This window comes from Sturnira hondurensis, unplaced genomic scaffold (assembly GCF_014824575.4).
Source record: "Sturnira hondurensis isolate 20B ecotype Veracruz unplaced genomic scaffold, ASM1482457v3 Scaffold0005279, whole genome shotgun sequence".
In the NCBI taxonomy this organism is placed as follows: domain Eukaryota; kingdom Metazoa; phylum Chordata; class Mammalia; order Chiroptera; family Phyllostomidae; genus Sturnira; species Sturnira hondurensis.
Window position 1 is genome coordinate 14,318,961 of NW_028077910.1, and position 25,803 is coordinate 14,344,763.

General features: G+C 44.4%; 1 protein-coding gene across 1 annotated transcript; it reads right to left on the reverse strand.

Moving 5' to 3' along the window:
• Positions 1-778: 778 nt before the first annotated feature.
• Positions 779-6,199, reverse strand: IL12A (interleukin 12A). The gene is made up of 6 exons (XM_037046644.1): positions 5,327-6,199; positions 3,644-3,757; positions 3,267-3,308; positions 3,125-3,166; positions 2,860-3,003; positions 779-1,324 (listed from the first exon to the last, which is right to left on the reverse strand). The coding sequence occupies exons 1-6, from the start codon at positions 5,525-5,527 to the stop codon at positions 1,169-1,171; spliced, it is 699 nt and encodes a 232-aa protein (XP_036902539.1). The 5' UTR covers positions 5,528-6,199; the 3' UTR covers positions 779-1,168.
• Positions 6,200-25,803: the final 19,604 nt, after the last annotated feature.

A 25,803-nucleotide genomic window follows, 5' to 3' on the forward strand; every position in this document is an offset into this window, starting at 1 on the left:
ACGGGGGGCCGCTCTGGACAGTCTGTGTCTTAATGGCTTTTCATAGTAAGGAGGGATACGATTATCAGAGTACTAACATTCTGTGTTCTTTGTTCTGTCAGGTGAATCTCTTAAAATTCACACGGTTTGGAGAAATAAGAAATTGGAACTTAATATTTGGGTCATTAAGAACAAATCTCTTAACCAAAGCAAGGCCATTATCCACGTGGTTCAGGCAGAAGTCCTACATAATATAAAGCAAATGGAGACTTTTTCTCATTGTAATTTAGAAATAACTTCCCCCTGTGCGCCCAAAGGGTCATGAAAGTTAGAAGGATTTAACGAGAAGGCCTCTTAATGACGTTTTCCCCAGTTGGGGTGTATTATTATGTATTATTCTACTGCACAGCATCTTATGGGGCTGTGGCTAACAGGAAAAGACATTTTTATGTATCTTAGGTTCCGATGTTGAACAAAAATAAAGTAACTCAGTCGAAGATCTCAGTGTGAAAACAGACCTAGCCTAACGAGGCTCCCTCCAAGTCTGAGACTGAAGTGCTTAGGAAGTGGGTAAGGACGCCGCAGCAATCTCGCCCAGGTGCTCTGCTGAAATCCCACGGAGACTTCCGTTTCCCCACCATGTGCGTTTTAACAAAGTTTTCCAGTAGAGAAAGAGCAGAATGACTTTAATTCAATCACTTTATTCTTAGAACAACAGAAGGTATTTCTCACATCCATTTGGAAATAAATACTTTAATAAATATAACATAAATAAATATAAGTTAGCTCACATGCCTTCATGAACACAAAATTATATAAATAAATATTTTAAAATAAATTATGCTTGAGTGTTGCAACAAACACTTTGATATGGAAATAGCTTATAAATTCTTGCTCTTCTAGTAACAAAAAACACATTCAGGGTAGAAAATTTCCCTCCCCAGCAATTTGCTCATGAAAACTTTGAAATAACTTATCCATAGTAAATGTGAATACACACAATAAAATGAATCATTTAACTATAGTCGTCTCATGTTGGACTTTCCGGCGGTGACGAATGCAAACAACATGAAAAAGACCAGCTTAAGTAGGATCAAGTCAAGCCACCACCTCCCCCACATTCTGTAAATATTGCTTTGGTTCAGATTTTTATGAAAATGACGTTAAGGCTGGGAGAGACCTGAGCTTTTTAGGAAGAGTTCAGATAGCTTATCACCCTCTCGATAGTCACTGCCCGGACTCTGAAAGCATGAAGGAGGATGCAGAGCCTGATTTTCGTCTTGTAAAGGTCCGGTTCTCCAAGGGCGGGCTCGGGTGGCGCTGTCTCGCTGCTGGAATTCAGGGCCTAGGAGACACAGGATGAGCATGACATCCGGGGGATTCCAGAATTAGATATCCACCCATAGAAACGGGGGAAGCCAGCACACGTCTCAGAGCCTGCACCCCACCCCCTCATTACATCTCCTAGACCAGCCCCGCCGGCCCACTGGCCGGGCAGAGCCCGAGGGCAGGGATTCTCATTATCCAAGCACGTGGGTCTTCCCGGAGCTCCGAAGAGACCCTTAAAGCTGTTCAGAAAACCATCAGTAGAAGCTGGTTTTAGAAAGGACCAATTCCGTTAAGATGACATCTGCCACAGTTCCTAATGAATTCTTCAGTGTTGCAGTAGGAAGCTTAGTCCTTTCTAGAACAGGGAGGTGATGGATTACTATTGATCAAAACTCTCCATCATAAACAACAGACCTGTTTACTATAGAGACTCACTTGTGTCAGATAAACAAACCTGGCCATGGACCTCCCAGTTTCAACCCTTCGATTTGATGACTCCGTGCAAGACCCTATATTTGCACAGTGATTGGTGATTCCACTTGTTTCTCTCAAAAAGCATAGAAGAGAGGTAGGGTGAACAAAGCCCTCCCATCGCACAGAGGGAAAACTGAGGCACAAAGGAGCCAATGGCTTGGGCATAGTTGTCTGATTACTGGTATAATCGATTCCGGTGCCCAAATCGCCTGAATCTGTCCTGAAAATGAAATCATCTACAATTCTGCAGGTGGTAACATTCTTGGATGCTTTCATGACGTTCAGTGCTTTTCAGACAAGTAATTTGGAAAAAGAAAAGACGGAGAAAGAAAAAAATATTCCTTTTTAGACAATGATTTCTGACACCGTATTTTTATCCTGTGCCCTGGTCACCGAAGCAATGGCCCCGCTCTTTCTTATGTGAATATTTCTATGTTTTGTATTGACATTATGTGCTGTAATGGTTAAGAAATTACAACGTGAGTTCCTGACTCTGAACAACATTGTGGATCTCCCCAGGTGATAGGTCATTCTCTTACTTCATCCACACTTTGGTCCAGAGTGGCTCATACCCGGGCCCTCGCCCTGCGTGTGTTCTCTAGCACTATTTGCAGGTGTGCCTGCTGCCCCCTCACAGGCACAGCCAGGAGCCTCTAGAAGTGAGCAAGGTGTGTCGTGGACCCCTTTGATGGGATAACTTAAGTCTGACTCCGGCACATACAAGCTGTATGACTCTGGACAGGTGGCTGACTCTCTAAGCTTCACTTTCCTCCTTGGTGCCGACCCCATCGGGTTGCTGTGGGGACCACGGAAGAAAACAAAAGTGTGAAAACATTTGCAGAGGGCCTGGTGCACAGCACTTGGTCAGCAAAGGGGTGGCTGCTTTTCTTAACGTGACCTGCTCATGAGTGCTCTTTCTCTAGAGGACACACTCAAAGCTATAGGTCTTCAGGGGGGGAGGTCAGGCCTCTCCCCATCCGGGAAGGGCTGATGGTGTATATACTTCGTCATCAGGACCCCGGCTGGCTGCTCAGCGTGAAAAAGGTGCTCTCGCCGCCGATAGGAGGAGGGCCTTACCTGCATCAGCTCATCAACAGCTGCCAGCATGTTTTGATCCAGGGTGACCTGCCTCTGAGGATCCATCAAAAGCTTTTCACTGATGGCCTTGAACTCCACTTGGTATATCTTCAAGTCCTCAAAGATACTACTGAGGCACAGGGTCTGGGTAAAGTGACAAATGAGGGAAATCCATGGAGATGGTCCACAGAGGTTTTCCTTCCCCTTGCCCTCCTCCTCGCTGCCCCCCTCCCCCTGCAGGTGAGGAAAGACTTTGGTGTCTCACCATCATAAAAGAGGCCTTTTTGGAAGCCAGGCAGGTCCCATTCTAGAAGAGAAAAATGATCAGACATCAGTGACATAAAATTCACTGATTTCATAAAATTCACATAAAATTCATCTTTGAAACCTTTAATTTTCTGACTTACAGTTGTGAAAGAGATCTCTCTGGAGACCAGGCAACTTTCATCCTAGAGAAAAAAAAAATCACACAGCAAAGATATTAATTCTTAATATAAAATTTTCTGACTTTTCTTCTCAAACATCTGTTTTTTATTATGGTTAAAAATAATGAAATTTACCACGTTAACTCTTTTTAAGTGTACAGTTCGGTGGTACACAAATTGACATTGTGAAAAACCCTATCTGTTTTTACAGATTTTTTTCAAATCTATGTTGAAGTGGGACCTGGTCAAGTTTCATGATGGTAGAGACCAGAGACAGGCACGTTTTAGGAAGAACGTGAGGGTTGGCACACAGCCCTCCCTTGCGTTGCGCGCTTTGGGAGGAGCGTCATCATCCATACCGTGGTTAGTTCTTGGGGCAAGCAGGCCTCCACTGTGCTCGTCTTATCTTTTGTGATGTCTTCATGATCCACCTCTTCAGAAGTGCAGGAGTAAAATTCTAGAGTTTGTATGGCCTGTAGAAAGCACGAGGAGAACCCCAGTTTATGTTAATAAAGTACCTGGCTCCCCGTGCCCTGAGGCGCCAGCAAAGCCAGAGCTGGCTGCCCTTGACCTCTATTCCTTTGGCCTGTAGGAAATTCAGGCTCTTCAGAAGACAAAGGGGAAGGGGTCCTTTACACCCTCTCTTTCTCCCTCCTTTCCCTTGGCTTCTAGGACCTGTTTCCCTGGATGACAAGCTTTTCCACTGTGTAAACACCATAAATCACCTCCACCCGCCGCACTAATCGGCAGCTACACCACACTGTGGCACTTGCTTCTGGTGAAAACGTTTTTTTTTTCTTTTGCCAAAGTGCCTGTGCTTTATGAATATCTTTTTCAATGATAATTTTTAAAGGTGAACCATTAAGGTCCCTACTTGATGGCTATAGCAAACACTTTTGCAATGGCATCAAACTAAAAAATCAGCATAAAATACAAAAGACACGGGCCGAACGCTACGAATCCGGGTGCTGGATATGGCCCCTGAATGGCATGCATTCGCCACAGGTTTTCTGCAGCAGCCGGCTATTTGGGCAAATTTGACACAGGGACGGCCTAAACAACAGCAGGTCGAGTCCTGCAGTCTCTTGCCCTTCAGTGCTAGAGCCGGGAGTAGAGGAGGCGGCGTTCTCATATGGAACCTCTATCGAAATAGCAGTGCCTACATTTTATCCACACGGAACCCTTCTTCAGGAGTCAAAGCACCGATCTCCGCAGCTTTCCTTTGGGGAGCTGCCCTTTTAATTAAGATGGACTGAACTGTGAGGAGCAATAGGCAGCACACGATGGAAGACAGAGGGGGAAAAGAGTTCTTTCAGAAGGCCTTCTAGCGTTGAGTTTATTTTAAGATACTCTTAAAACAACAAGCTAAAAATACTCAAGAAAGATTTACTAGACATCTTTGAAAACATCAGTCTTTGTTGGCCCTTGCCGCAAAAGCATTAGCTACTGGAGCACTTTGAAGGGGGAAAATTTTTTGTTTGCATTAAAATATGAAGCCTAAAACACGAACGAAGCTCTAAACAAAATTGGGTAACTCTCTCTCTCTGGAAAATGAAGGCTGGACGGTGCACCGTCACAAGCTCTCTGAAATGCGCTGCTCTGACCATGGCCCGGGTCACCAGACTGGAAGCTGGTGAGCAGCGTGAAGCGCATGTCTAATTCGTCTCTGTGGGCCCCGGAGCACAGAGGCTGCAGTGGTTTCCTGGGTCGATAACTGTGTCAGAGAAACCGTGTGGGCCCCACACAATTCCATCTCTGTTGGCAGGCCACAGAGAACAGGGCAAATGCCCACTTTGCTCTGTGTAGACACAGCCCAAAGGAATGCCATTATAATTTATTATCACTCATGCTTTCTCTGGAGACAATTCATTGAGTCTCTTTAGCTAATAGCTGGGCCATTTGTAAAGTCCCCTCTTCCTCTCTTGACAGCTCCTGATAAACTTCCACAATTGCCCTGCAGTCCCTTCAGGTGGCCAGGGGCTCAGAGAAGCCCCTTCCCTAGAGAGGCTGCAAAGTGAGAGCAAGGACACCCAGGAGCTCACCTTGTGAAGAGTGTTGCTGACGGCCCTCAGCAGGTTCTGGGCGCGGCTGAGGCACTGGGTCGGTTCTGGGCCTGCCAGGGTGGTGGGGAGGTTCCTGGCCAAACTGAGGTGGTGGAGGAGGACCAGGATGGCCCCAAGGAGGAGGCCTGGAAGGGGATGGCTGAGGTTGTCCACCTGATTTGGCCTGCCTCTCCCTTCCATCTGCTCTGGTTATCTCCACCCATCTACCTCCTCTGGGCTCAACCTCCCCCCATCCTTTCAGAGTCTTCACTAAACACCTGAGAGAGAGGAATCAGCTTCTCGGAAGATGGTGCTCTATTCTTCGGGCAGAAACCCACTCTCAGCAAGGAGCCCCCAGTGAGCTCAGACAAGGCCGTTGGACTCAAAATGAAGCCGGAAAAAGTCTCCACTTCACCAGTGGGAAACCAAGACCAGGTGGTGAAGAGACTGTCCTAGACTCAGGACCTCGTGTTTTGGAAAGACGGGGGCGACTATGCCGCATTTTGAAGTCAGCCGGTATCTGGCCTTGACTTAGAGCTGTACCTGAGGGACCCTGCGCCAGAAACCACTCCGTGGGGCCTCGGTTTCTCATTTTGAAGTGGTCGTAATAAAACTACTTAACTCAAGGGAATGAATGGTTCAAGAACAAGAGACAATGTCCTTCGTAGAGCACGGAAAGCGAGCAATTGCCGTATTCTGCCGTGTATCGCGCACACCCAAGGTTTAGTAGGTGCGCGTGATACACGGGCATTCCTAGCCTCAGACAACATTCCTTATTATACCCATGGTATGTAATCATTATACCCCTGTATAACGCGCATCCTTATCTTTCCCTCAAAAATTTGGGCAAAAAGGTGGGCACTAAAACAAGACAAAATACTAAGTCTACCGCCCCCTTCCTTCTTTCTCCTTTACTAGAAACTGCTGGTTGTTTTCAGCCTCCCCTTAGCTGTACCAAATTTCTGCCTTCTTTTCTCGGGCTGCCGCCGCTCCCCTCCGGAGCCCCGAGCCCCGAGCCCCGAGCCCCGAGCCCCGAGCCCCGAGCCCCGAGCCCCGAGGCGGGGCCGCCGGCCACTCACTGCGCGGTGGGTGCATGCTGAGCGGGCACTGCGCGGACACGGAGCTAGCAGCTGGATGCGGACCGCTGGGCGCAGCAGGTGAGGGCTGTGGTTGGAAAGCCGGCCCGGGGGTCACATTTTTATAATTGCCCGGAGGCGCGGCAGGACTTTCCCCGGACTCTGGTCTGTTGCTTTCTTTCTCTCTCTGTCTCTCTCTACATCAGCTTCTCGGTCACACGTGGAGTTCGGGCTGCAGGGCTTGCTGCGCTTTCGGCTTAACTCCCCCGGTGCCATTCGGGACGGCCCCGCCGCCTCCAGCCTGGCCCAAAGCGAAAGCGAAATTCGCGCAGAATCGCAGCACGAGGCCCCCCCGGCACGCCCGACCCGGGGTCTGTCCCCTCAGGCCGGACCTCACTTGCGCCCGGCTCCCACCCCCCACTTCCCAGCCCTCACCCGCCTCCCCGCAGCGCCCCCTCCCGACCGAGCACCTAGTAGTGCCGCCCACTTTCCTTTAGCATATCCAGGATGCGCCCTGGTCGGTGACCTCCCTAATTCTGGATGAGGGTGGGCAATTTATTTATCCGTTAGTTCGTTCATCCATCCGTCCGTCGGTCCATCCATTCATGCCATCCGTCCTTTCATCCATCGATTCACGTGGTCTATAATGTGCCAAGCCGATACTGTGCCAGGTGCGGGACACCCAGTGGTGAACCGGTCCCTTTGGGGCACTCCCGCACCAGGTCTGACTCAGTGAGTTTTGCTCAAGAGTACTATCTTCAACACGAAAAGGGATGAAACCAGACTGACTATGTAGTAACTACTGTCTCTGAGAATCCAGTTTCTTACAGATCCCAAGAGAGAATAGTGGCAATTTAGTGGGATGGGTGCACAGGGTCCTGGGAGGAGAAGCCCAGAGAGAGGGCACCTGGGCAGGAGCAGTGGGGATGAAGAAGGAGCAAAGGCTTCTGGGAGCAGAGGCTCTCGACCTGAGCATTGAAGGTGCTTAGGCTTGACACCGCTTCCAGTGAGATGGGATGCAGGTCCTAGGTATCCCATCCTCCTAGGGGAGCAGAGGTCAGAAGCACTGTCAGGAGAGGTAGAGAGGAGTGGCTCTCTGGGGGTCCTGCTGCCAGCGTGGGAGATTGGGCAGGATGATGGGCCGTGCGGTGAGGGTAGTGAATGTCGTACTAAGGAGTGCACATTCTGCTGAGGGTGGTGGGGAGCCTTCTAGAGTTTCAGGCAAGAGATATGGTTTCGTTGGCATGATGCCAAGATTTCTTCAGCTGTGTTATGGTTCAGAATGGAGAACAGAGAGTGGGCAGGAGGAATTCTCAGGACAGGGAAGTGCCAAGGCCTGGTAACTCCTCAGGTGTGAAAGCCAGACAGGCCCTGAGGAGAGGCGAATGGAGGTTGCTCCCGTTCCAACTCAGGGGTTACTGTAACAGGGGAATGAGTTGGGAGGAGACAGTGAGAAGTTCCATTTTGGATGTGCTGGGTTTGAGGTTCCTGGGGGACTTTTCAGTTCATTCATTTCTACCACAACTATTAGTCACCCTGGGTGTCTATGAGAGGGACGGGTGTGTTCGGTCACCCACTCAGAGCTTCTGAAGGGTCAACTGCACTAAGGCCCCAGGGCTTCACTATGGGGACGCCTGTGTCCACCTTTGTGCAGATTCTCTGATCTCGGGTAGAGAGAAGCCTTCCAGAATGCAGGAGAGCGGAGTGGATGCTTCCTCTTCCTTTCCTTGGGGTCCTCACCGACACAAGCCCTGAGATGCCACCATGAACACTTGGCTGGGCCAGCCTCTCCTGACGATGGGGTGATGAAGCCTATTAGGAGGAGGCTGTATCAGCCCCTGGTCTGATTCCAGCTCTCTCAGTTGGCATCAGCCCCCCCCCCCCCGCCCCCCAGACAGCTCATTTGCTCAAAGACAATGAGGCACCCCCCTTGGGGACTTTTAGAAGTGTGTAAATGAGAACAACAGTTGACCACTAAGGCTCCTCCCAATGCTCCTGTCTCTGTATTCCCCCATGGGGAAAGAGACCAGTGGGTTGTCAGAAACAATTATGTTTAGCAGACTGCGTGAAGCAAATGACAGGTGCAGAGCTGTGTTGTTGCCATAGGGGTGTAGGATGAAGTTAAATGTACTTAGAGTCAGAATGAAGTCGCATTCATCACAACTGAGCATTTTCCCCCTGGAAGGCAGTCTCCTGTTGAAAAGTAATTTCTGTGGCATAAACAAGCGCAGGCCTCAGAATGTATTCGTAGCCACCGTACTCAGTTTCTAACCTATGCGTCTGTGAAACCGTTCTCGGATGTGCTGTACATGCTGTAGCCAAGATAAAATGAGAAACTCCCTCTGGGTTAAGATTATTTTCCTACAAGAGGCACTGACCCATGGTCACTACTATGTGGTGCCTGGTATTGTGCTGGAAGTCTTGGCCAACGCTGTAAGGAGAGAAAAAAGAAATGAGAGGTTTATAAATTGGAAAAAGGAAAATTATTTGCCATTGATATACAGAAAAGCAACAGAAACAATAGAGCAAATAGTAGTACTAATAAAAGAATTCAGCAACTTCACTGGATACAAATACCAACTTACAAAAATCAGCCAAGTTCTCAACACCTGCAACAACCAATTAAAAATAATATAATAAAGTATAATATAATAGTATAGTATGGTAGTATAACAACCAATAGTAAAAATAGTATGCCAGATAATAAATAAATAAATAATAAAATGACGATAGCACTCACAGCAGCAGCCAAACTGTACAAAGTAACTGCCTGTAGATAGAGAGGCCGTACAATGGCTGAGTCTAGACTGTGAATTATTTGAATCCAGGCTCTGTTGTGTCCTTACTGTGTGTTCTTGGAGAAGTTGCTTATCTCTCTGGGCTCAGTTTCCTCAAATGGGAAATAATGGTAATAAAAGAACCCGTGTTTTGGGGAGGTTGTGTTTATTACATGAGTTAGTGTAAGTATAGAATAGCCTTTGGAGAAAAAAATCTAACAGCCTAATCAAGGACGTAGAGTGATTTAATTGAAGAGGAAATGCAATCCATACCCTTGGGGGAAAGATCGTAATGTGTACGTAGCTCAATGTATAGTCTCCTCCAGGTAATTTACATAGTCAAGGTAATCCCAATACAAATTACAAATACGTTTTCGGAGGAACTTAATAATAGGCCTACCCTGAAATATATAAGAATAAAAGCCTATGGATAGCTGAGCTAAAGTAAAGGAGTCACAAATATGTGTAAGGAGCACTTCCAGATCCAAAGACATGGTTCAGACAGGGTTCAGTAGTAATGGAATTAGTGTTTGACAAAAGAACAACCAACTGATTTACTGAAACAAAACAGAGACGCAGGAACGGACTCACAGGTGTGGGTATTTAGTAAGAGCTGCAGAGGGCGTCCGGATCAACCAGGGGAGCACGGGTTGTGTAGTGGAGAGTGCTTGCCGTGTGGTGAGAAGTGAAACTGGACCCCAACCCGAACAAAATACGGAGGTGAGGCTGTTCGGAGGTGGAGTGAAGACTAAATGTGACAAGTAAAATTATTGCAGTAATAGGAGAAAATATAGAGGACTGTTTTGTAACTCAGCATGGGAAAGATTTTTTAAAAAACATCAAAGCCCCAACCTGTAAGGCAAAATCCTGATAAACTTGATTACATAAAAATTAAGAATTTCTGTAGTTTGATTTCCTGTTAACCATGGACAAAGTTAACAGACAGTTGACAGATTAGGAGAACATATTTTGCAATGTCTCAAACCAATAGGGAAGTATACAAGGAACTCCTGCAAGTCAGAAAGAAAGAAACAGAAATCCCAGTGAAAATGGGCAAAGCTTATGAATAGACAATTTTCAGAGAGGAAACCCCAAAAGCTAACCAGTGTCACGAGATGCGCAGATATATTATAATCAGGAAAATGCAAATGAAAACAAGAACAAGATATCATTTTATGACTGTCAAACGGCAAAAATGAGCACATGGATACCGACAAGTGTGGGTGGAGATGCAGGGTCCCAGGATCCTTTATCTCATGCAAGCAGACTGCAGCAGCTGTGTCGGAAGGCATTCTGGCGTGGCTGAAGGTTAAGTGTATGCACACCTGATGACCCAGTGTTCTACCTTGGGTATATACCCCAAAGAGATTCTTATACAGACCCCTGGGGAGACATGAGGAGGATGTTCATTAAGTCGGTGTCCCTGGTGGTGGGGAGCTGGACGCAGTGCAGTTGCCCACCATTGTGGGAGTGAGTGGGTAGAATGTATGACTTTCTGTTAGCCATGGACAAGGTTAACAGACAGCGGGCAGAGCAGGAAAGACGCTGTGTAATGTCTAAAACCATTCCATGGAGTATTCTGCAGCAGTTATAAGTAGTGGCCTGGATGCATTGTACCTGCAGCAACATGGATAGATCTTAAAAACATAATACTGGATACAAATATAAAGGCAAAAACAGAATAAGATCTGTATACAATAGTAGAGGTAGATGATGAAACCTCTTGGACTCAGATTTGGTTTTAGAATTTAAAAAATTTGGATTTTAGAAAGGGAAGAAGCAGAGTCTCATGATTGAACACAGTATTTCTGCAGCCAAATGTGGGAATGGATACACTAAGTGGATAAAAAAATACAAATGACCTTCTGTTCCTTGCATTCGATTTTGCTGCTGAGTTTAAGAAAAAACTTTTGGTGTCCAGAGCTTTGTATGTTTCAGAGTTGTGACTGATTGTGAACCTCTATTTACTTAAATGAGAGGATGCACTGAAAATGGTACCCATCCCAGAGGACGCTTGCAGAGATATATGTGAAATGCATTAGGATAGAGCCCACTGAGGAGTGAGGGGGCTGAGAATGAGAAATGGGGATAGAGAAAATGCATAAATACCTGCATACACGCATATAGGAGAAGAGACCAATGATGTCATTGATGGAAGAACATGATCAGTTTAATCCTCTTCATCTGAAGTCCTTATTCTGCCCCAAATGGAGGTAAGTAAAAACACCCTTTTGTAAGCACTTATACTCTAGGTAGTTGTTTGCACACTTCAAGTGTAGTTTGGTACCTTCGGGTAGTTTTTCTCCTAGTTCTTTCTTTCCCATTGACTTTGAGCCATGGGCCAATCTGGGATCTCACGTAACAGTTTCATCACTGGGAATCAAGGGTCTTTTAAAGAATTTGGCACAATATATTAAAGCCCCATATCCAGGGTCCTTGACTGCAGCTGACCTTGCTCCCCAGTGTGCGGAGACGGTTTTGGTGGTCACAGTGGGGGAGGCTGCTGCTGGCATCTGGTGGGGCGAGGAATGGTGTGAATGCTGCCGAACACCCTCCAGCACGCAGGACAGCCCTGCCGGACTGTCTTTCCCTCACACTATGGGCAGTGCTGGATTGAAAACACTGGCCGATGCAGAGCTAGTACACAGCTCAGGGTGCCTGCCTTCACCGTTATTCTTCTTGAGCTGGGACAGTTCATAGCTAGGGACTCTGAACGGAAGACTCTGGGCTGTGTTTTTAGTGCCGTGAATTAGAGTGGCAGGCAGCCCATCTTGGGAAGGAGTGAGACCCCAAGGAGGCTTAGGATCCGCTGAAACTGTAGATGCGAATTTGTAGGTAGGTACTGTAAACAGCAGAGCCCTTTGTATCCCAGCAAGGACTCCACTGTCAGGTTTTCTGTAGCTCTGTTGTTGCATAGGAGTCACTGCATTTGAGCCCAAATCAGCTGACCCTTTGAGGCCATCTGACGGCCGGGGCCTTGACAGCTGTAGTCCTGAACGGCTGCCTGTCAGGGCGAGAAGCAGAACTTTAGGTCCCTTGTTGCAGGCCAGCCTCAGGTGGCATGTGTCGATGAAGTGGACGAAGCAGTTTCTTCTTCGGTGGTGAAATGTTCCAGCAGCAGGAAAAAAGTGGTGAGCGGAGACGGAAAGACGGTGGCAGAGGCACTTTGCATCTATAATCAAATGACCGAAGTTCTAGCCCTTTTCTGCTACTTGGAAGTTGTATGAGCTTGGACCAACCACTGCCTTTCCTAATTTTCGTATCTGCAAAGTGGAGATGGACGTGTCTGGTTGCCAAGAGATGTCGCTATACAATGAGAGGGTGGTTATTATTCTGGGGTTAAGACACACACACACACACACACACACACACAACCAGCTTCTTCCACAACTGCCTCTTTGCACCCTTCGAAATGTTAAGTGGTAATTTCCCACCAAGGGGGGAGAGGAGTCCTAAATAGTCACAACACAGTTTCTATAGGCAACATCCATCCATATTTACCAGTACTGTCTTGAAGTACCTCAAAAATATCAACAGTTGGCTTCAAGGAAAAATTCCAGAAAGGGGGCCATTATTGCTTATTGATGCTCCAGTGTAAAAATTTGCACATACACATAGTGACTGTTTTTCATCAAAAGTAGTATTTTTAACAGCAAAATACTCGGAACACTCTACATGTCTGTTAATAAGGGATTGTCTAAATAAAACCTTATTGATCTTTTCAGTGGACTAATATACCTATCAAAACATTTAGTTAGATTTATATGTGTGATAGGAACAGTCTTCATTATGGGGAAATATGCTTCCATTTGTCCAGGGAGAAAGTATATACACACGTGCACATATATATGCACATACATGTGGATGTGGTATAGAGAGATACACTCGTAAGAGCATAGAAAATCAATGACTATTACCTCTGGAGAATGAAATTGGATCTTTGAAATGGAAGAAAACCCTGATTTTTATTGAATACCATCCTCTGTACTGTTCATATTATTCAACATGCAAGTATAGTACAGTTTTATTTATCTTCGTTTTGCTTTGAAGAACACCTAGTAGCAGGTGACAGTGAACTGCTAAGAGAGCTGCTGGGCCCATTCTGCCAGTTTTTGAAAAAAAAACTGTAAATTGCAGCATTCTTGCTGGATTTATAGTATGGACATTGAATCCGTGAGCTGAGGCAGAGCTTTTTGCATCTGGCCCCATCCATCCATCCACCCAATGCATCCATCCATCTTCTCACTTTATTTTGAAGAATATCCTACATGTGTGCTATGCACATTTAGATCATTCCTTTTAATTGGTATGTGCACTAACATTATTTCCTAGGACTGGCTTTGTGGTCCTAGGTTCAAATCCAGCCCCCATCAGTTTCCAACCGTGCAGTCTCCAGCAATTTCCTTAACTTCTCTGAACTCCTGTGAAACAGAGAGACACATAGCTACCTTGTGGGGCAGTGGGATGACGGATACCCAGTGAGACGAGCCCTGCAGCACAGAAGCATTGCCCCTAGCAGGCTGCTAGTTCCCTTTCGAGACATGGGTTTCTGACTGACAAGAGAGTGACTGATGAGGTCTTAAGTCACCGCTTAAAGGCCCATCACACGTCTGACTCTTCAATGAGTAGGAGGGTGGAGGATATTATGATGCGTATGGCCCCTCACGTGGAAGGGAACAATGCTGCTCGTCAACATCACCCTTTTTTCAGCTTCTGAAGAAACAATGGAAATTTCTCACCAGATGAAACCTGGCACTAGCTTTTTAAAGTTCCCAAATAGCCATTTTTATTGTTTTATACGGTCATCATTCATTTACGGTTAGTTTCCAGTGTTGTTCATTCCTCCACACTTACGTGTTCTCCTAACAAGAAGGTGTCCCTTCCGCCTGAAGAACCCCATTTCGTCCTGTTTTGAGGCACTGGTTCGCTGGCAGCCGCCTCTTCCACCTTCTGTTCGTCGTAACTGTCTTTATTTGGGGTCGATTTTTAAATTCCTTCTTAGAGTTATTTGTTTTGGCACTTTAAAGATATCTTTTTCAATGTCTTTTGGCTTCTGTTTTTTCTGTTTAGATTAGAAGTTGCTGTCTTGTTGTTGTCTTGTTACTGTTGCTCCTTTGAAGACAAATTATTTGGGAAGACAGCCTGGCTGTTCAGAGCATTTTCTTTTGCTTCTACCCATCCCCCACCCCACCACCCTGGAAATTTGGTTATGACCTTCCTAGGTGTGTTTTTCTTTGTATTTAGTGTCTGAAGCGTAAGCGCTTCTTGAATCCATAGCTTGATCCACTTAGATTCGTTTTGGAAAATTCTCTCACTACCTCTTCAAACATTGTTCCTATTGCTCCCAATTCAACCTCCCTCTGAAATTCTTACTTACACACACGTTAGACCTTTTCCCAGTGTCCCACGTGGTTTTTATGCAATTTTATGTGTTTTCTACCTTTTTTAGGCGGTGGGGACACTTCCATCTGGATATTTTCTGGCAACTAGTGTCCAGTACATTACTGCTTTGTTGTCTGTGTCTAAAACTCTTGTGAAATTCATTTATTGGACTTTTAATTTCAGTTATTGTATTTTGCAGTCTTAGAGTTCCTACTTAAAAACCTTGTCATCATCTTGTTGTCTCATTTCTCGAATATGTTAGTAATAGTTATTTTATATTCTGTGTCTGATAATCTCGGATTCTGGGTCAGCTGTGTGTCTGTTTCTACTGTGTATTTTCTCTGTTGTCCTTGTCTCTCCGTAGGCCCGGTGATTTTTGACCAAATGCCATGTGTTTCACCTGGAAAGCCGCAGAGCCTCAGTGAGGTTAACTCTGGCCGGCAGGCAGATTAGAAGCAGAACACCTTAAAGCAATCAGGGAATACGGTGATTTGAGGTTGGGTTTCAGTCCTTCCAAAGTGTGGTCTGTATTTGTTTACCCTTATTTCTAGAATGTTGTCCCATGAATTCCATTCGAAATCAGGAGGTGTTTACCAAGGCCACTGTGCTTTGGTGGGCTCTGAAGTTCATCTTTATTTATCTAGCACTGTGGTATTGTTGTTTACCATGTTTAATTTCTCAGTCTCTTAACCTCCATGTTGTGTTCTGCTTTTCTAACTCTTAGGCTGTTCTGCTTACTACGCGTCAAGAATGTGGTGGTAAAAAGCAGCTCATTCTGTCCGAATCCCTCTCTGCACTTTCGTTCACTCCAGCATCGTGGCATCTGAAGTCCTGGTTGCTTTGGTGGCCCTGAAGGTCAGTATTTGTTGCTCCACTGAGTCTGCCAAAACCTCCACTCACCTGCTCTGCTTTTTAACAGCCACCCTCTGCTCAGCATACCAGTTCTATATTCATTAGTCTTAGGAGTCGGCAAGTGGGGGAGTGTGGGCTGGTAGACTTATCTCAGTGAGTGTCCCTCCTTTCAGGGGTCTTGACNGGCTGCTAGTTCCCTTTCGAGACATGGGTTTCTGACTGACAAGAGAGTGACTGATGAGGTCTTAAGTCACCGCTTAAAGGCCCATCACACGTCTGACTCTTCAATGAGTAGGAGGGTGGAGGATATTATGATGCGTATGGCCCCTCACGTGGGGGAGTGTGGGCTGGTAGACTTATCTCAGTGAGTGTCCCTCCTTTCAGGGGTCTTGACCCTTATGTCCTGACCAACTTGTTAGCCCTTCGATGTTTTCAGGTATATATAATCTGAAATTTATTTGGCTCTTCTGGTTATTCTCAAGGGAAGATTTTCCTTTTATAAGCTATTCTGTCATAGCTGGGAGAATAAACCAAATAGCCATTTTAAAAACAGGGTCTTCTCTGAGTTCCAAAGTTGAAACCCAACTTTAGAGTGATTATGATGACTGATGGTGTCTTCTCCCTTTTAAGATAATATACTGTCCTTGGTGCTGGAAGAACTGAGAGGGACATAGGAAAATCATAATAACCTACAAGGCAGGTATTACTCTTACCATCCTCATTTTTACAGATGAGGAAATGAGGAACAGGGCATCTAAGTCAGTCACTGAAAATCACACAGCTAGTGAGTAGCAGTGTTGGGGTTCGAATCCACGTGGTCTGGCTGTTAGGACCCCTCTCAACAGAAGGGTAGACCTTCACACAAGTTCTTATTATTGAGGGAGTACCATCATAAGCAATCAGCGAGGCACAAAGAGGCCTTTACATCACCATTATCCTTCAGAAACGCAGGGACCCTCTCTTCTCCATTTGTGTCCCTTGCAGGCCTTGCTTGCACAGAGCTGGCCACAGGCAGAGTCAGGACACAAACATTTCCGTTTCTGGGTTACAGCTGAGGTCTGAAGGGATATTTTATTGTTTGCCCCTGCTGCGTTTCTTGTGTCACTGAAGGAACTCAGCAACGCACACAGCACTTGTGAAGATGAAATACGCAGTGCAGAGTATGACTGGGAGGGCAGAGAGGCCCTTTGGGGCCAAATGTAGCCCGTTTTGCTTGTCAAGCCGCAATCTTTACTGCAGCGTGAAGGACGGGGTTCCTTTTTCTCATCAGTTTCTGGGCAACTTGCAGTTAGAATTTTTCCCTAATCTGTCTCACGGGTGGAATGACCCATCTTCTCTGGCCAAAACAGCTAGGCAGGAAGGTGTCTAGAAACAACTGTTTGTAATCACATACCTATGTTCATTTGGTGACTCACTGCAGGGGAAATTCACAGGTCTGATATCACTGATCTCAGAGCACAGAGAAGGAAAATAGGACAGGAAAACACTGGGCATGTTTGCACTTCAGAAAGGGAAGAGTCCTATTAGTTTTCTGTTCCTAAATGCTACCGTTGGCGTCAGACTGGAGCTTTTTAGATAGTAGATTTCCAGAAAAGAAACTCCAGGTGAATACGGCAGCAGCAATCTCATTTCCTCTGTTGTTTTTACAGCGTGAAATGCCCTAGCATTTCTCTCTGACCAAGTTTACCCAACGTCAAGGAACTTTAAAGAACTTAGAATGAATTCCGCATATTTATCTCACTGGTAGCAAAATCCTTTTAGACAACAAACACAGGGCACTTTTCAGTGGTTTCTCTCCAGAAGGTGAATACTGATGTTCCCATACCTAGTAAACATGTAGCTCTGTAAAAAGATGAAGCTAATGCATAGTCAGGAAGCAATAAAAAATGATCTCTTTGGGATTTAAATAGAACTAAGTGGTTTATATGGAATAATTTTAGGGTACTCATCTGCTTTACAGCTTTCTACAAGAAATTTTATTTATTTTGGGATCATTTCAACCAAAAATTCTGTGGGCAGTCAAACCAAAAACTTACCAAATTCTATACAAAGTTCCAGCAGAGAAACTTTCCAAATTAATTGGAATGGCTTTTTCTTAGTTAAGTTGCTTAGGAACATCCATTGATTTTGAGAGGCTATGGCCAAAATATACTAAGTGCCTCTGAGACCTGTTTATGATGATGAAGTACAAAGCTATTTGTGTTCATTTCCTCCCCTTCTGGAAAAGAAAATATTTTCCAAATTGGAGCCATTTCCCCTTAAATAAATGTTTCCCTCGAAATAATAAAGAACAGTATATCATCATTAAAATAATGCCTAAAGGGCAGAAAAACACCTTTCAGATCTTCTTTGCCTCCAGGTGGAAACCAACTAGGCTACTATTTTTAGAATACTGGGGCTTTGTGTGTGGATACAATAATGAAATGACATCAGCTATTTAACAGCTTTATTAAACAGGGAAACTTAGTACTTTTCTGGGCTGTGTAGGGGATCTTGCGCCCGAATGTTACTCTGGCTAGAAGAGGCCTGGGGAAGAGAAATCTTGCTGTTAGCAGTTGCTAACATTCATTGACTATGTGTGATATGCCAGTGGGTGTATGAGACAATTTATATCATCGTTTCATTTAATCCTTGTAACAACCCTATGAGCTAGATACAATTAGTATCCCCATTTCACAGATGAGGGAACTGAGTTTTAGTGAGTTTAAATAACTTCCCTAAGGCAGTAGATCTGACATTTAAAATATAATGTGGCGGGGGTGGGGGGCAGTGGTGTCGGTGAGGAGAGACCCGAGTCAGGGGCCCCTTCCCCCAGAGCTTGTTCTTTGGTTCTCGTCTCACTCTCAACACACATGTTCAAGTGTGAAACACACATGTATACTAGAAATGAGATAGCAAATTTATTTATGAAACACATACAAGCACAAAGCTGCAAACAGGCACCCAGCTACTCTGAATGCCCCACGTATAGAGGAAATAGAGTTGTTAGTAAGTTTATTAGTAACTTGGTTAAGTACGTTTGTCCTATACACTGGAGCCGAGGCACAAGTGCACACTCAGCTCATCTGAGTATGCCGGCTTTGGGGTTCAGGGGTTAATACCTTAGTCAGCTTGTAGTTCCCCCTCTCTCTCCCCTTCTAAACCTTGGGAATGACACACAGTCACAAAGGCTTTCTTTCTCATCTAGTAAAGGCTCTTTTGTCTTAGTGAAATTGTTACAGAGTCGCCCCTTCCCAGCATACAGTCTTAAGGACCCCCTGCTCCTGAGCTATCCCTGCTCTGCTGTTGGGACCACCTGGCAACCTTCTCCACCGGCTCAGGACTGCTGAGCCAACCGGTGACACAGCTCTCCCTCCGCCTCCCTCCCTGCCTTAGTTCGCTACCTGTCCTACCTGGCAGAAGGAGGGGAGTGTAAATTAGTGCCACCTTTTTGGAAAGCAGTTTGAAAAATCTTTTAAAATACCTATATTTTGACCGAATAATTACACTTATGACTTCTGAGGCTCTCAGTTAGGGTATTGATCAGAGATTTGGACAATGATGTGAATGTTCACTGCAGCACTGTTTGTAAGTTTCTGAAACAGTTTGAAAATGACTAATTGTCTGTAATAGATGCATAATGTAAATTATAATGAAGGCAACTTGGAGCAAGCCCAGTGCTTCTCTCTGCTGCAGGGCAGCTGCTGAGGTGGCAATTTGCTCCACGGTGAAATTTTAGAAGTTGCACAGAAAACAATAAGACTAAGCAAGAGAAAAATAAATTAAAAAAATTAACCCCAGGATAAAAGGTTGATTTGTTGCCAGTGGAAATTGTGATGTCAGTTAATTTACTATTCTTTAGCTTAAACAACATTAATAATATTTTCTTTCAGTTATAAAATTCATACGCATTACAGAGAATTTTTTTAAATATTGAAAAGCATAGGGTACAACATAAAAATTGCCCATTATCCATTATCCAGAGATAGTCACTGTTGACATTTTCTGGATGTCCTTCCATTTTAAATATAATTATGATCCTATTATACACATATAGGTTTATATCCTACTTTTTCACCTGACAACAAATTTGGAACATTTTCCCAATAATGTGTTTTTTAATATTATTATTAAAAGATACATAATGTTCCAACTATGTTTTCTGTGCAACTTTTAAAATTTCACCATGGAGCAAATTGCCACCTCAGCAGATGCTCTGCAGCGGAGAGAAGCACTGGGCTTGCTCAGTCCTGCCCCTAAACGCTGCTTGTAGGTGCTCCCCCTTGGCACATTTCAGTTCCCTGGGCCCTCCCAGCAGACGGTGACAGGTGGGGAAAGGTCCCCATTAGGGGCTGTACTCACAGAGCCTTACAATTGGAGAACAGGGTCAGAATATACCCTCTGAAACTGACACTAATCAGATGAACAGAAGAGAGCGTCTACCAAGTAAAGGTACCTTGAGAGAAAGTTTGTGAATGCATCCTTTTGTTTACCCAGCAGATATTCATACAGTACTTTCCCTGGTAAAGATTCTGGGCTGGGTGGCTTGGGGGAAGTGTATGTATCAGCCACAATGAGTTCGCTTGGCTGCCTGAATTTTATTAAGATGCCAGTGGGTTTCCAACCAAGGAAGCTGAGAATCCCTTAGTTTAGTTAAGAGGCAAGCAAGAGAAGCTTTCTTTATTTCTCTCTCTTTTTAAATAAAAAGTTTATTTATTTTTAGAGAAAAGGGAAAGGAGGGAGAAAGAAAGAAAGGGAGAAAGAAAGAAAGGGAGAAACCTGTTGTTTCCTATATGCACCCCAACCAGGACTGAACCTGCAACCCGGGCGTGCACCCTGACTGAGAATTGAACCGGTGACCTTTTGCTCTGCAGGGTGATGCCCAACCAACTGAGCCATATCAGTCAGGGCAAGTTAGGAGGTAGAATAAACTCCTGACTGCATTTAGGAGGTATAATAAAACTTCATAAAAATACCTACAAGGAAATCTTGTCCCCTCCCAGGTATTCTTACTCGTGTTACATCCTTGCCAGACCCCAGGTATAAGTGGGAGAGGGTGGGGAGGAATACAGGCATTCGTTCAGCAGTGTCTAATGAACAGAAGACTGAGACTGGGTGACTAAACAAACAAAAGCAGACCTGGTTCCATCTCTATCCCTTCCTTTGAATATTCTCTGACTAGAATCTCAGATTCCTTCGGTCAACGTCATAGCGAATCCAAACATCTGTGCAGCTGGCCGTGCCTGCCCCTAATGTACATCCTCTGGTTCGAACCGGCTACCTTTCCACCTGCATTTTCCAAGACTTCCTCTTGTTTGAGTCTCTTCTGGTCATGAAGATACTGCTCTTCTGGTCATGAAACACACCAGGCATGTTCCCATTTCGCACATCCTGTTTCTTCTCTCTGCACCACTGTTCCCCTAGGTCACTCGCGTGTCTTACCACGTCTCTTCCTCTTTGTCCCTTCTCCATCACCCTGTGTCAAATGCACTATTCCTCCCCTGTCCCTGGTGACTCTCTAGCTCCTCCCCCGGTTTATTTTGCTTTCCTAGCACTTACCACCACTTGGCGATGTACTATATGTCCACTTGTTTTTTTATTACCTGTTGTCCTGCATTAAAACATACACTCCCTAAGGTCAAGGAATTTGTTCATGTTATTCACTGTGGTAGTCCCAGCATGTAGAACTTTGCTTGGTACATAGAAGATGCTTGAGAAATAGTTGTTGAGCAAATAAACGAATGGATGTACTTTTCTGAGGACAGTTTGGAATATGTATCAAAATGCAAGATGATATATAACTTAGACCTAGCCAATGCAGCTTCTTAAATTTGTGCTAAAAAGATAATCATACACGTGAGAAATCATATGCATAATAAAATTAAACAGAATTGTTTATGGTAATATACACAGAGAGAATCTAGATATCTACTAATGGAACATTGTGATATAGGCAGACTAATTGACATTATGATATGTAGATCCATACTTATCAATGAAAAAAAAATGTTTACAATGTATGAGTGAAAAAAATTGATGCTGGAACAGCATATATGGGGGAGTGGTTGCATTTTAATAAGATTCTATAACACTTGCTATGTATTTCCATAAGAATGTGTGGACAGGTATTCACCCAAAATAATACCAGTAATATTAGTGAGTGGGAGGATGATTTGGGGATAATTTTTACTTGTTTCTGTATGCTATTGCGTATTCTTTTAAAATAATGAACTGAGTTGTTGTTTTTTTAATGGTATTAACTGATTTTTTTAAAGATTTTATTTATTTATTTACCTTTAGAGGGGAAGGAGAGAGGGAGAGAAACATCAATGTATGGTTGCCTTTTGTGTGTCTCTTGCTGCGAGTTGGCCTGCAGGGAACTGGCCTGCAACCCAGGCATGTGCCCTGACTGGGAATCCAACCGCGATCCTCTAGTTTGCAGGCCTGTGCTCAATCCACTGAGCTACACCAGCCAGGGCCTGAACTGACTTTTTTGAAAAAGATGTTAAACTAAGCTAATCGAGCTATTTCATAACATAAACATGTTTTTCTACTTTTGAATGGATTCTGCCCTCCCCCCCCCCCATTGTGTTACAGCATCCCACAGTCACCTGATCCGCTCCCTGCCCTGCCAGCGAAGGGTGCTGGGTTTACCTCCCAGCTCCTGCAGGGTAGTTCACCGGGCTTCTCTAAGTTATTCCTTTTCTCCTGTGGCCCTGCCTGTCATCATTTAGGCTCTTCTCTGGTCATGCCGACAAGGTAGCAGTTGCCTCCTCACTGGTCTTCCTGCCCCTCTGCTGATCTTCTTCAATGGCACAAACCACCGCAGCTGCCTGTGACCCACGGGAGAGGCCAGGCTCTCAGCTGACCCCCTCGGCCTTCCTCACACAGCTCCAGCTTCTTTTTCTAACCTCATCCCCGGCCACTCCCTTCTCCTTCTGCTGTTTCATCTGCCCCCTGCTTCTGACTGTACCTTCCGCCTTCATGCCCGTCTTTCTGTTTCTCTGGAGTTTCTTCCTGTCTGCCCCTTCTTTGAAATTCCATCTCACCTTTGATTTTTTCACTGAAGTCCTAGAGAACTAACTTCCGGAACAATCACAGTACTTAACAATGTGTACTCATCCTTTGCTTCTTAGAGCACTGGTTTCTTTTAATTTGTGGGTTGTGTTGTATGACTGGTAAACTCTTTCAGGGCACAAAATATTTCTTATGTTTCCTTGCCATTATCTACAGAATCACATTATGCAATTTTTTGTGTGTGATTACATGTCAAAGTGTATTTAATGTGTGGCTCAAGACAACTCTTCTTCTTCCAGTGTGGCCCAGAGATGCCAAAAGGTTGGACACCCCTGATTATTAAGTATTTAGTTCTTTTTATTTATTTACTAATTTAACAAATATTTCTTGAGCACCTGTTCTGCACCTGACCCTGTGCAAGGTACTTGGATAGAGAAATGCACCCACCACCTGCTAGCCTAGGAAGCTGCTGGGATGGGCCTTACTCATTTGAGATGCAAACTGTCCCTCTATTGGTAAAATTTTCTTGGTCCTTTTAGCAAAGAAATGATTTGTAAGAAAGAGGGACCAGTAACTAAGACTTGATTCTCTCTGTTTTTAGTATGGACTAGCAAAAGTCTTTGAAAGGAAATGTTCTCGTCTCTTGGTCCTTCAAGCCCCTCAAACGCTAGGCTCTGTAGAAGGAAGCCTCCCCTGATTTTTTGATAAACAGAACCTATTGAGCCAGGCAAGCTTCCTGCTGAAGAGACAGGATAGTTGCTAATACTTTGAGGTGAGATGCTGAACATTCTCAGGCCTTTGTGAACCTGTCGAATGGATCATTGCAGCAAAATGTAACAATAACATATTGTATCATGCATTTCCAAAGTTTTTTATGACTATTAGAAAGCATGAGGTTAAATCTAAGAATGCTAAGAATCTACTGTCTTTTTTAAAAATATAAAATAAGAAGTTATCAATAATTTTGAGAAGTTGCATGAATATCAGCAGAAATCAACGTTCTCAGCAGCTAAATTAATGAAATGCACACTACCTCAGTACTTACCCTAGGTGTTTCAGCAGGATTCTTGGCCAATAATTCTCTTTGCTTTATTTAGGTCATAAATTAAGGCTGTCCAAACTGTGGCCCAGGGGCTACATGTAGCTGAGGGTGACTATGAATGTGGCCCAACACAAAATCATAAATTTACTTAAGACATTATGAGACTTTTTGTGATTATGTGTCACAATGGATTTAATGTGTGGGCCAAGACAACTCTTCTTCCAGTGCAGTCCAGAGACACCAAAAGGTTGGACACCCTTCATTATTAAGTATTTAGTTCTTTTTATTGAGAAGTGAATGAAAGATTCAGAACTCTGAGAGACAAACGTGATTCAAAAGGCTTTTTCTTTTTGCTATCTACTCAAGGTAACATTAAATAATAATCAGTAATGCTATTGCTAGATTCTTTTCCTTTTTTCCCCAAAGTTCAGTTGGTGCCAGTCTCCTAAACCCTTACTTGTGAACAAGATAATTCTTGGTAGACATCCAATTATAACTTTCCTTTGCTCATTTAGATAGTGAAAGGTCAACCTACTCTGTTTTTAATAGAAATATCACAAAACAGCATCTATATTGTTGCAAGAATTAGAACAAGATATAAAGATTTTGCAAACGTGTCTGAGGCTTGCATTGGTTCCCTTGTGGTAATATGCATTGCCCTGTGGAAATGAGACTTCTTGTACCCACAGACCACACTATTCTCTTAAGGAGGTGGGTTCCAAATGAAAGAAGTATTGTCACATAATAAAGAAAACAGATATTAAAACAATAAAAGAGTTCCAGTCTATAGGTATAGGATTTTTCAAAAAGTACCTTTATCCTTCTTTTTCTTACTAGGAAAAATGGCCATAAGGATGGCCAAGCAATGTATCATTGAGGTAAATATTGGTGTTATTTTAGAGACAAAAGTAATAGTAGTTAACTAAAACAGATATTTCTATGGCTTACTTTCCTAACAGTGTGGGTAGAAGCAGCCAGGGAGGGCTTGGTAGCTACCCGGGGTCAGGGGTCTAGGTTTCTGTCATCTCCTTGCTCTATCCTAACATGTGGCTTCTACCTTGAGGACCAACATGACTGCTCCGGCTCCAGACATCACATCTGCCCTTCAGCTATTGGGAAGGAAAGGAGTGGAAGGGGAGAGCATAGCCTTTTCCCTCAGGGGTGTGACCTCAGTTGCCTATGTCATCTACTCACATTCCACTAGCCAGAACTTAGTCATGTGACTACACCAAGCTGTGAGGGGAGCTAAGAGACATCAATGTTACCTAGGTGGCCATATTACAAGCTAAAAACTCTATTCACATGTAAGAAGATGAGAATGGAAATGAGGGAACAAACAAGGGTAGAAAAGAAAGGAGAACAACAGATCTGGGAATGAAGTAATGGGGAAAAAGAGAGCGAGAGAAGTTTATGCTGCTAAAGGTAGACTATATTTTAAGTCGTTTTCTCATTTTCTGTTGCTCAGTTGATTCTAGTTTATTTCTTATTACTGCAATTTGCAATGTCTGTTTATCTCTTCTCCATTTATCAAACTCCATTCAAGGAATCATACTTGTGAGTGCTTTCTACACAACGGAAACTGTAGTGGGCGTCAGACATACAGTGCTGGCGAAGAAAGATCAGTTCCTGCCTTGAAGGAATGAAACGGAAGCAGTCACATGGTGGGGGAAGCAGATAATGATCAAGTAATTAAAAAGTGATGGACGATATAGCATGAGGAGTACAGGGAGCTATAGCAGCCAAGGGGTGAACACCCCACCTATGCTGGAGAGAGAATAATTTCTTTCATTAAATTTCTTTCTGAGTAAGATAGCCACAGAAGCCCAATAAAAGAAGGGTTATTTCTCTGCATTGCATGGATTCCATCAGTATTACACTAGAGGCTAAAGAATCAAGCCCATTTGATGGAATCTAATGAAACAGCCATGTCTGGAGTACCCACAATATTTGAGATCCTAGGCCAAACACTGTGGGAACTGTAAAGGAGGAAGTGATGGTCTCCCATCTTACGTGGCCTGCACTCCAGTGAAGGAGACAGTGGTGTAACTTAGGGCATCTGTGACCAAGAGCTACAGTAGAAATGTCCACCAAACCTAAGGGGAAAGGGAGACAGATTTTGACCTTTGAAAAATCTGACTGGGTAGAAAGATCTTTCAGGAGGACACAGCTGGAACAGAAGGCAGAAAAATGCAGGGTCTGTTTAAAAATTGACTTAATCAACAGTATCAGATAGGATGGGGGAGGGGCTGAGGGGTGTCATGTGACCCTGGGGGCATGCTTCATAGATACTTCTGGAAGGGCAGGGTGTAGATACAGGGAGCCTTGATCACTAAGGACTTCCTTTTTTAGGGC

What these genes read in the sequence shown, in the direction of transcription:
- IL12A (XM_037046644.1), bottom strand. Translation starts at nt 5,527, where the DNA reads ATGGAAGGGAGAGGCAGGCCAAATCAGGTGGACAACCTCAGCCATCCC. An exon ending in TGCCCCAAGAACTAACCACG is followed by an intron (nt 3,309 to 3,643) that starts GTATGGATGATG and finishes TTTTTTCTCTAG; the next exon opens with GATGAAAGTTGCCTGGTCTC. An exon ending in GAGAGATCTCTTTCACAACT is followed by an intron (nt 3,167 to 3,266) that starts GTAAGTCAGAAA and finishes TTTCTCTTCTAG; the next exon opens with AATGGGACCTGCCTGGCTTC.